Source organism: Mauremys reevesii, linkage group 1 (assembly GCF_016161935.1).
Source record: "Mauremys reevesii isolate NIE-2019 linkage group 1, ASM1616193v1, whole genome shotgun sequence".
Taxonomy (NCBI): Eukaryota; Metazoa; Chordata; order Testudines; family Geoemydidae; genus Mauremys; species Mauremys reevesii.
Window position 1 is genome coordinate 322,175,553 of NC_052623.1, and position 12,190 is coordinate 322,187,742.

General features: G+C 39.7%; 1 protein-coding gene across 2 annotated transcripts in view; it reads left to right on the plus strand.

Annotated features, from left to right (window-relative positions):
• Positions 1 to 12,190, plus strand: part of MAPK12 (mitogen-activated protein kinase 12) — a 79,504-nt gene that overhangs the window by 51,744 nt on the left and 15,570 nt on the right. For both annotated transcript variants that reach the window (XM_039512046.1, XM_039512047.1), the window contains exons 5-7: positions 485 to 514; positions 3,986 to 4,033; positions 11,585 to 11,699. In XM_039512046.1, the coding sequence (XP_039367980.1) occupies positions 485 to 514; positions 3,986 to 4,033; positions 11,585 to 11,699 (193 nt within the window). The remainder of the gene's footprint in view (positions 1 to 484; positions 515 to 3,985; positions 4,034 to 11,584; positions 11,700 to 12,190) is intronic.

Here is a 12,190-nt window from a genome sequence, read left to right on the forward strand (position 1 = left end):
TCAAATAGAGCTACAGAAATGATTATAGGTTGAAAAAGGCAGCAGCTTTATACTTGAGACTTTCTTTAGAAAGTAAAAATAATCTTATACCTTAAATTTAGTTTTAGGAGTCCAGTGTGACCTTCTCTGAAATCATTCTCTAATCTCTCTGGCAGGAAATCCATAGGGTGAATGAATTGCAATTGTGTCATAAAATGAATACACTTGTATTTTTTTCTTTGAATATTTGATATAAAGGTGTGTAAACCTGATTATCACCTGCCTCTAACATTGTGATCTCTCTTTACTTTTCTACTTGGCATCTAATGATATTTAAATTTTTTTATATGACAACACATTTGATTGACTCATTGTTTTCTAAAAAGTGTATTATTAATTTCAGATCACTTTAGCACCACATAAGGCCACTTTTTCAGCAGAACTGAAATAATAATTTACTGAGAGTTCAGCAAGTGTCAATTAACAGATCTTTTTGTTTTCACAGTATATCCATTCAGCAGGCATAATTCACAGGGTAAGTGAAAACAGTATTAAAAATACTTGTGTTTTTTTTTATTCGTATTCTGTAGATGATGTTTGTGTGCATGTATGTCCATAGATATAGTTATCACACCATTCTTGACTTGATTAATTTTGGCTGGATGTTTTTTAATTGATATGGCCCCCACAGAGGGGATTTCATGACAGCCAGTGACTAAACTGGAACTGGTTGAAAATTTTCCCTCAAAAAAATTGGGTTTTAGACTAAATAAAAATGTGCATGAAAAGGGTGTTTTTCTCAAAAAATTAATTGGAAAACAGCACATAAAAACTGAAAAATTTTCAGCCACAATGCAAAAAGTCAGAAATTTCCACTGAGTATTTTGACAAGAATATTTGTCATCAAAATTTTGTGGACTGAAATAAAACTGGCCTTTCTGATTCCTTTTGAAAATCCCACCAAAGCACTCACAAAATCAGTGTGAGAATTTTGAAATGAAAACATTTTGGGTTGCCTGTCCTTTACTTGCAAACTTCACCATTCCTCCACAAAGACTTGGCTGTCCTACCTTAACCAAGAGAAGAAAACAGTCCTTCGTAGTACAATACCAGGAGCATCATAAAAAATTTACTTCACCCATGTGGCTTCAATTTGACTGCTGGAAATTATATCAGTCATCACAAACCCAACATGATGTAACACTTCAGTAAGTGTGAATGTTAGCTCCCAAAGCTGTTGTAGTCATAGTCTAAACTTGACAGACCCTCAGCTTTTTCTAAGTTTCCTCTGCTGACTGATCATCTTTCAATTCCATTGTAGAGCCTCTGCAACTCGAAGTCTCCCTTCTCTCTCCAAGGCACCTATGATGTAAACAGTCCACATCCCTTGCTCTTTTTTTTTTCTTCATCCATTCTTGGGATGGACTATTGGAAATTTTCTACAAGCATCTGTTTTATGGTGTAGTTGACATAAATCTGAAAGAGTTGTGGGGATATTCTGCTCAGATTTTCTCCCTAAATCTGGAATCTCTACAGATCATTAATCTTGTATAATAAAATTTAAGGGTCTGAGTTTTTCAGACTGTTTGAATATCCTCCCCTATCTATAGTCTCAAAGTCTAGCAGCAGTTAAATGGAGAGGGATATCGATGTTGCTATGAGGCAGTGGGGAGATCAAGACCTGCCCCTTTATTATTGGCATTTTTTTAATGTAACAAGTAACAGCCTCCATTCAAGCAAGTCAGATTAGCAGGAAATCCCTTTTTATCCAAACTTTGCCTAAGACAGGAGAGCATGTTCTGGCTAAAGAAGGGTGTGATCATAAAATCTTGTTTATCTCCTTTAATACTCAAGAGCATCCCAGGTGGGTAAGCAATCTGCTTAGGTACATACTGATGTATATTAACAATTTGCTTATGTTATAGCTCTTCCCTGGGTCTACCTTGTCTATTTAGATTGTAATTTCTTCAGAGCAGGGACCATCCACTCTTCTCTGGTTGTACAGTGCCTAGCACAATGGGGCTCCGTTCTAGGTTGGCCCTTGGGCACTGCCGAAATAAACACGATTAATGTTAATGGCCATTTCATTGAAGACTTCTTCCAAGAACACATTTGTGGCTTAACAGCAGTGAAGGAAAGCTATTTAATTTCAGTTGAGTTTATGTGAGTCCTTTACTTAACGATGTTGGTTTTTAAATAGTCCCAATTAGGCTTTGATGTCCAAACTAATTACTTTAATGAGGCATGTAGGGTAGTTCTCTTTTTTTCTAGCCAAACAGTAGCAATAAACTTTTCATCAAGACTGTGTTAATAGAACAGAAGTTCATTCCATAAGAAAAAATTGCAGAAAGACCCCACATATCTCCAGATTTTTACAATGTCATGATTGTGCTCCCTATTTTGTGCACTGGTCTTGATTATAATGTAGAATACATCTGTTGCTGTTTCAAGTGATTATACCAAAAGACTTCTTCTGTCACAGTTCAGGACAACTGCACCTATATTCCCCCTCCATAGTGCACCAAGGGCACATATTCTTAGGCTTCCAGCTCCCCATTCATCACCGCTCTTGGGCAGAGACCACATCTCACTCTCTCCTGACCAGGATTTTTCAGGCTGCACAGTTCTCTGTCTACTGTGAGTTCCCCAGCAAGCCAGACTGCCTAAAAAAGCCTGCCTCTGCACTTTGCTTTCTCCTCAGAAGCTGTGAACAGTTGTAATTTCCACCATTATAAGTCACCATACAATTTTTCCTAGCAAGCTTTTTTAGTCTTATCTGAAAGCATTACAGAGAAAACATATTAAAAACAACAAAAGAATCCACACGCATGCTAATAAGTAGGGCCCTACCAAATTCACGGTCCATTTTGGTCAATTTCACTGTCATAGGATTTAAAAAATATTAAATGTCATGATTTTTAAATCTGAAATTTCATGGTGTTGTAACTGTAGGGGGTCCTGGCCCAAAAGAGGACTTGCGGGGTGTCTCAAGGTTATTGTAGGGGGATTGTGGTATTGCCAACCTTACTTCTGTGCTGCCGCCAGCAGTGGCACAGAAGTAAGGATGCCATGGTATTGTATGGCTACCCTTACTTCTGTGCTACTGCCTTCAGAGCTGGGACCACAGCCAGCAGCCGCCACTCTCCGGCTGCCCGGCTCTGAAGGCAGCAGCGCAGAAGTACGGGTGGCCTGGTCTGGTATTGCCACCCTTACTTCTGTGCTGCTGCTGGCAGGGCGCTGCTTTCAGAGCTGGGCGCCTGGCCAGCAGCCACTGCTATCTGGCCACCCAGCTCTGAACACAGTGCAGAAGTAAGGCAATACTGCAGCCCCCCCCCTACAATAACCTTGTGACCCCCCACTGAGACCCTCTTTTGAGTCGGGACCCCCGGTTTGAGAAATGCTGGTCTCCCCATGAAATCTGCAGAGTAGGGTAAAAGTACACAAAAGACCAGATTTCACGGTCCGTGAGGCGTTTTTCACAGCTGGGAATTTGGTAGGGCCCTATTAATAAGCTTACCAGAGATCACCCCAACTGCAGCAAAGACTTTGGTCTTTCAAATCCCACCAGGGTTTTTTTATGGTTACAAGTTCATAACAGCTTTTACTCAGAACAAGCAACTCTGGGAATAAGTCTGTTTCCCCTTTATATAGCTTGAGCCTTTTGATCTTCAGATTCTGGGAATAGGTAATCAGCAGATAATGGTTCTCTCCTCAGGATATAACTTCAAAAGGTTGGGGCCAGAGTTGGGAATTTGCATTCATCTCCTCACTGGTATTTTCTAGGAAACCCACTTACCTTTGTTTGTCCCAAAAGTTCTTTCTTGTCTGGCACATTGTTTAAAATCGTACTTTTGAAGTTCATAACATTCAATAAGGTTTTTCAAGGCTACTGCAAGAAATTGCCCTATCTTTCACAATTCCCTTCACACAATGCAAGTGTTTTTATTTATAAAGTGTATTTTTCTGTTTGTTGTAAAAGTCCATCTCAAACTTGATATATTTACAGGATCTAAAGCCTGGAAATTTAGCAGTAAATGAAGACTGTGAATTGAAGGTAGGAAACAGTTCTTGAAGTATGCAGTTGAATTTGTTACAAACACACTGCATAGGAGAACATGGGTGAAACCAAGTCAATGACAGAACTCCTTTGGCTTCAGTTGGGCTAGGATTTTACCCTGTGGCTTTTGAAAAGCCATGGAGATATGGGAATTACCAGGAAAATGAGGTGAGGGAGGACCAAATGTGGTCCCAGAACATTAGCAGGAGGAAGAACCCAAATGTGGTACCAGTCTTCCAAAAGAAGAGTGGTTCTGAATACTGTTGTCCCATATGTCTGACTTCAATCCATACTAAAATAATGGAACTTATATTATTTCGGGGGGAGGGGGGGGGACCTGAACATCAAAAGCCTAATAATCTCATTGGGTGTATCTGCACTACTCTGTGTGATTGCAAGCAGCTGATTGGATGATTGACCTCCGAGAAGATTATGGAACCAAACAAATAGCACTATTTCTAGAGGAAAAACTTTGCCAAATACACTCAATTGCTGCTTTAAAAAAAAAATAGAATTCAGTGGATGTTATCTATATGGATTTTTGTTAATCATTCAGTAGTGTCATATAAAATCCTGCTTTTTAAATTACATCATATTCACTTGAATATGAGCAATGTCAGGTGGTTTGAAATTGGCCGAAGGATTGTTGTTTTTTTTTAAAATCATGACAAAATAGCAAAGTATCAAAATCAATATTAGTTGCAGTCTTATTTAACATCTTCCTTCAAGAAGCTTCGGCGCATAAGGAAATTCAACTATGATACTCAGTATTGGTAATGAGTTCACATAACAGTTGGATGTGCAGAGGATAACTGTTAGGTGAGCAAGCCTATGGCATGGGTTATAATAATGACAGCACAACCACAAGTTATTGCTGAGATGAACACTGCCAGGAATTCCCTACAGGGTAGGAGGAGGGGTGGCAAAGCCTACTGTAAAAATTGAAATTGGCTGCTTTAGAGTGGGTATAAGAAGGCTCTTTATACACAGGCCTGTGGTTTGCAGAGTAGATTGCTGTAAGGGTGTATGTTCCCTCATAATTGTATAAACTATAATAATCAGTGTAGGTATGTATGCAGTGTTGTTGTAGCCATATTAGACAAGGTGAGTGTGGTAATATCTTTTATTGGACCAACTTCTGTTGGTGAGAAAGACAAGCATTTTGAGCTTACAAACAGGGCCGCCGGGGGGGGGGGGGCAAGAGGGGCAATTTGCCCCGGGCCCCACAGGGGCCCCCACGAGAGTTTTTCGGGGCCCCTGGAGCGGGGTCCTTCACTTGCTCCGGGGGGCCCGGAAAACTCTTGCGGGGCCGGACCCCCGGAGCTTCTTCCGCTCCCGGTCTTCGCCGGTGGGGGGTCCTTCCGCTCCGGGGCGGAAGGACCCCCGACTGGCGAATTACTGCCGAAACGGGACCCGCCGCCGAAGTTCAGCTCAGTCTTCGGTAATTCGGCAGCGGGGGGCCCTTCCGTTCCGGGACATGCCGCCGAAGTGCCCCGAAGACCCGCGGTGGGGGCCCCCCGCCGCCGAATTACCTCCGAAGACCAGGCTGCACTTCGGCGGCGAGTCCCACTTCGGCGGTAATTCGGCGGCGGGTCCCGGAACGGAAGGGCCCCCCCGCTGCCGAAGACCCCAGGCCCCCAGAATCCTCTGGGCGGCCCTGCTTACAAAGACCTAGACCTGATGTAGAGCTATGTGTAATACATAGACTGTGATGAATATCTACTTATTTTGTCATGTAGTCACTCAGCTAAAAAACTGACTTTTCCCAAAAGAGTTAATGTCCATGTTGCCAAAAGGCAGCTAGTGTGTAAGGGCATTGCAGTGATACCCTTTCTCGTGTCGAATACCATTTTACACCACACCTAGTCCCATCCACTTCAGTGGGAGTATTTGTGCAGTACAGTGCTATTCAACATGAGCGAGGATATCAGAATCTGGGCCTAAATTTACACATCAGAAATGAGGCTCTTGTTTCTTTTAAAAAGACACTGAAACTAGGAGAGCCAGTGACAATGTTAAATGCATGCTGTAAAGTTTCCTAACAGCAGTACTGGCTCTAGTTGGTTTCCAAAATAGCTTGTGTCCTTTAATTGGACATCTGGTAATTTTTTTGTTAATTAGGGGCAGGTATTTAAGATCGTCTAAGCATAGGCATCGACTCTGTGGGTGCTCCAGGGCTGGAGCTCCCACGGGAAAAAAATAGTGGGTGCTCAGCACCCACCAGTGGCCCCACTGATCATCTCCTTCCCCTCCCCCCCAGCACCTCCCGCCCACTGGCAGGCCCTGCCAATCAGCTCCTCCCCCTCCCACCCAGCGCCTCCTACCCACCACGGATCAGCTGTTCAGCGGCATGCAGGAGGTGCTGGGGGGGGAGGGGAGGAGTGAGGGCAGGGCATGCTCCGGGGGTGGGAGCGGAAGGGGGCAGAAAGAGAAGAGCAGGGGTGGAGAGAGGGAGAAGAAGGGGCAGGGATGGAGCCAGTGGGAAGGAGTGGAGTGAGGTAGGAGCTGGGGCAGAGCAGAGTCAGGCACCCCCAGGGAAATTAGGAAGTCAGCACTTCTGCTTCTAAGACATTTTTAAATGGAAAGAGGTATATGAGCTGTTTCTTCTGTTCAATTGTCCCTGCATATGAGTCTGCCCTAAGCAGATTCCTGTTGAACTGTTGTGCAAGTAGGCGTTGGCATCTGCAAGCTTCGCTTTAAATCATTAAGCTGAAATACTGAATCTGATTTTATCACTCTGCTTCTTCTCTGTCTTGGGAATCTTCCAATCCATCAGTGTGTTAGAGCATAATATTTATTCTCCAGAAATAATTATGCAAAATACACAATATGTATTTGTTTAATTGTAGTGGAGAGTTTGTTATGAAAAAGCAAATAAGAAATCTTTATTAAATGTGATTTATACATGTCTCCGTCAGCTTATAATAAGACTTTTGGTTATATCCCTTTTATAGGAGGTCAGTAGATTCAGACTACTCCCAGCTGCCACTTCACCTGGAATGGTCCCTTAGAATATGTGCTAACTATTTATGCTAAACTATCTGTTTTTATTTAGTATTTGGCTGTGACACTCTTAGTACCTTTCCCAGACCTGAAGAAGAGCGCTGTATAGCTCAAAAGCTTGTCTCTCTCACCAGTGGAAGTTGGTCAAATAAAAGATATTACCTCACCTACCTTGTCTTTCTAATGAATTAAAAGGTATTCTCTCCCCAAGATTTCCAGTCTTATTTATTTTGTGGAACTTGTTTCTATGTGAGCTATCTTATTGGAGGGATTGCCAAAGTTATAAACATCACCCTCATGAAAGGCTAGTAAATGATTCAACAATTAAACTCAAAAACTGTGCATAGTCAATCATTCAAAAATCAGGAAGTACAAAAGCAGTATTGTCAACACCAAGAATTCAAAAATCATAAGTCGGGCTTCAACAAATTATGAGATTGGATTATAAATAATGAAAATTTTAAACAATAATAAATTTGGGGTTTGGGAGTTGTTGTTTCTCTCTCTCTCTCTCTCTCTCTCTCTCAGTTTTTGAGCCTTTTGTTTACACATGGGACATGTGTTCCATCTTTTCTCCCTGTTCTTTAAATAAAAAAAAAAAAAAAAAAGTAGTAGTTCAAATTCTCTCTGGTTGCATGACTCCAGGACTGGGACTTTAAGAAAAACATTCAGCAGCACAAGATTCATGATAAAATTGGAAGAGTTGGCACACTGAAAAATTTAGTTTTAGTGCACAACTTTAACATGCCAAACCTGCACCAAGGCACTGTAATTAGAGTTGGTTGGGGATCTGTCGAAAAAACATTTTTGTTGGAAAATGCTGATTCAGCAAAATCAAAACTTTTTCATGTGAAAGGGTCAAAACTTGTATTGAGCAGGCTTTTTAGGTCCAGGACAGAATTTCTGCTCAAAGTGAGAGAGAGAGAGAGACAGAGACAGAGAGACCCATCCTAAAGTAGCAAATTCCCAGTGGCTAGGGCAAAGAAACTGTAGGAGAGATTTAGAGTAGGAGCTTTTGAACTTAGGTCTCCCACATACCAGGTGAATGCCCTAACCATAGGGATACTGGCTATTTGTGGGTGGGTGTCATTTTGTTACAAAACAAAAATTTCAAAAGGTCTCAGTTTTCTCCCAATGTGAAATGGAGAAGATTTTGAAATACTGAAAATGTGTGCTGGATGGGAAAACCATTTCCTGCCCCCAGCTCTCAATATAATATAGATTCCCTCCAATTCTCTGGAGCCTTAAGTCTTCTAATAAAGCAGATTTAACCTGGTGGATGCAGCCACTTACAGATTCACCTTGTTAAAGGGATACTATAATCTTAGATACACGAGTATTAAGATAAATCAGCGGTCGGCAATCTTTCAGAAGTGGCGTGCCGAGTCTTCATTTATTCACTCTAATTTAAGGTTTCGGTGCCAGTAATACATTTTAATGTTTTTAGAAGGTCTCTTTCTATAAGTCTATAATATATAACTAAACTATTGTTGTATGTAAAGTAAATAAGTTTTTTAAAATGTTTAAGAAGCTTCATTTAAAATTAAATTAAAATGCAGAGCCCCCCGGACCGGTGGCCAGGACCCAGGCAGTGTGAGTGCCACTGAAAATCAGCTTGCGTGCCACCTTTAGCACGCGTGCCATACCCCTGAGATAAATTAAGATCATATAAAGACATTTCCTGACTTTCAAGTACTTAACTTTGCAAACCCTAATGTTGCAGTAATTTCTAAAGTTTATTTTATAAAAATGGGAAAAGAAATATGCAAGGCTGGTAATTAACAGGCATCAGTTGTGAAAAGACACCTCGTACCTGTAAACAGCAGGGAGCAATCTATAAAAGGTAGACTAGTCTGTGTAAGAAATGCAGGCAAAGGGCCTGATTCTTGTCTCATTTATACCAGTGTAACTCCATTGACTTCAGTGGAGTTATAATGCCTCTGTCCAGAATTGGGGAAATGTGGTTCCAAACAGGCTGTAATCTTATCACTACAATACCTACAGCTTTAAAAACTTAACAACCTCTGCCACCTTCCCTGGGAGTGAAACATTTTGCAGAGCTTGCAAGGTGCACAAGTTCACTGTTCACTAACATACAGAACTAATAAACTCCACTGTTTTTATGAGCACAATTTGAAACCCTCTTTCTCCACCGCTAATGGGCCTATGGAGTATAGCTGTTCTCTTAACTGAGCACCAAATCCATCTTTAAATCCCCAGCTAAGAGCTTAGCATAACTTTCTAAAGCACATGCTCGGTCATGCATTTTCAAAGTCATCAAACTAATTTTTTCCCCCCTACGCTTTTAACAAAATGCATACTGGACATTAAGGCCTGTTTATAGACTGTCTTTGAAGTGTCAGAGTTCAGTTGTGTTTTGTTGTTAAGGTGGGAACTGGAGTTTTATATATTTATTTATGTATTTATTTTTGCAGTGGGGAGATAGGTTTTCCACCATCCTAGTCTTAACTTTAAAGTAGCTAAAGCAATTTTGCCCAAAGTTGTTCAAAAAATCACTTTCTACTATGGTAAATTCCAGGCCAAAAGATTAAATGTTTAGGTCAAGAATGTATGACAATAGCGGCTTGATATGGAAATTGTAGTGCAACCTTAATTGTGATAAGCTTAACCATTATCATTAGAAATCTGTTCTTCAGAATGAATAAACATTTACTCTGTACAAAACAAAATGAAAATCCTAAAAAATCCTAAAAAGGCTGCATGACTACAGCTGGGCAAATAATGGATTTTTTTGTTTGCTGACAATTCCAAAACTTTTTTTTAAATTCCATTTTGGGTTGAACCAAAACCAATTTTTTTAACATTTTCAGTGAATTGAAAAGTAGGAGGGGGATATTTCAGGTTAAGCAAAATGGGGTGGGTTTTTTTTATATTTTGACCATTTTAATTCTTTTTAAAATGTTTTAATAAAATTAACAAAAATTCGGAAACAAAAGGTTATTTCAAAGTGAAAAATTGAAACATTCCACTTAAAAATGTCACAACAAAATGTTTTTTGTGGGGGGAGGGAAGCTTTTTTTTCTTACCAGAACAATTTGGCAAAACTGACACAAATTTGTGAAATATTTCTGGGTTGCTGTATCTGCATTTTTTGCCTACCACTCAAATAAAATAAAATATAAAGTGTGAAACATTTTGCCCAACCCTATGCATAACATACATACTATTTTTGTAATTGTTAGCAGAACTTTTTCATGTGCAATGCAGTTGACACCTCAGCTGATATGAAATATGGAAATTATGTTAATGTGATGCAGTGAGAATAAAGCCATAATATTTACATTTTACATCCTGCATCTATGAATAACAACCTAATATAACTTTCCTTTTTCATTAGTGCCAGGAGAGTGATGATACTATTTTATTGAATAGTGAAGTATTTTAAATGGTTGAATTATAGTCCACATGTTACAAATACCGTGTCCTTTTGCAGCATCAATGAGTGTTTGTAATATAAATCTCTGTCCATAAGGCATCCATGCAGTCTGGTAAGCATGGAAATTTTAGCAGTTATTTCAGTAGTAGATCTACATATTCAAGCATGTATTATGTTTTTAAATCTTCCCTGCCATAGACGGTCCATTCAGTTCTATTTTTCAACAAGCCAGTGGATGGGTACATTTTTGCCATAAATCTGTTAATTCACTTCATCCAAGAGGCTCACTTTTCTGGTTAGTAATTTCTCACTGCTGGCTATGAGCCTGTTCACTGTTGGCCTCCTGCTTTAGCTGGTCTCTGCTGCTAGTCCTCTGATTTGGACCATTTTGTAGAAGTTGACCCAGGCTTGTACTTGTATTTTCAAGTGGTTGCCACCGGAAATGGCTAGCTATATAGATAAATATCCAAGAGACTGCAATAATAGTTTAATGAATAAGTAAGTTTAATCATATATAACTTTATAATTCTGAATGTATCACCTGTGGGCCTTGAACTCCTTAAAAGTCCCTTCAGAAGAGGAAGAGAGAGGAAGGTTGGTTAAAGCAGTAGCCTGAGACTCGGGAGACTTAGGTTCAATTCCCTGCCCTGGCTTGCCTCAGACTTCATCTGTGACCTTGGACAAGTGTCTCTCCGCCTCTGTTCCCCATCTGTAGAATGGAGATAATAGTACTTCCTACCTCATAGGGGTGCTATTAGAATGAATACATTAAAGATTGTGCGGCACTCGGCTGCGACAAGAATGGGGGCCATATAAGTATAAGGAAGCAATCCACCTTAGGTAACCCTGGAAAGGTTTGATGGTGATTCCTTGGACAGGGAGTTTTGTTAGTAGAATGAAATATTTGACCAATATTTTAATAAAATTAATTAAAGAATTTACTGTTTTCTTCAGTATAGTTACAAAGCTCAGCAGCTCCATTTTTGTTAAAGTATCATAAATGAGAGAGAAACATTCTGAAACGTAACTTGTATGCTATTTCTTTCAAAATTTTACATTGCAGCAAGAAAACATCTATGTGAAATGTTCACTTTTTCTATTGTCTCCAGTTGGAATGTCTCTGCATTCATTTTGTTCTTCCAATCTAGATTCTGGATTTTGGGCTGGCAAGGCATACAGACAGTGAAATGACAGGCTACGTGGTTACTCGATGGTACAGAGCCCCGGAGGTTATACTTAATTGGATGCATTATACTCAAACAGGTAATGTGTATGTATGGGTGCTAAGATCAACATCCTTGCTCTGAATAGTCTTAGCAGTTCCCACATATGCACTGAATTAGGTAATATATGACCATATCTTTGTTCCTCAGAGAAAAATGAAAAATGGTGGTGAGAATATGTGAAAATTAGGGGTTTCGATTAATTGCAGTTAACTCACACGATTAACTCAAAAATTAATCGTGATTTAAAAAATTAATTGTGATTAATCGCACTGTTAAACAATAGAATACCAATTGAAATTTATTAAATATTTTTGGATGTTTTTCTGTTTTCAAATATATCGATTTCAATTACAACACAGAATACAAAGTGGATAGTGCTAACTTTATATTATTTTGATTACAAATATTTGCACTGTAAAAATGATAAAAGAAACAATATTTTTCAATTCACCTCATACAAGTACTGTAGTGCAATCTCTTTATCATGAAAGTGCAACTTACAAATGTAGGGTTTTTTGTTACATAACT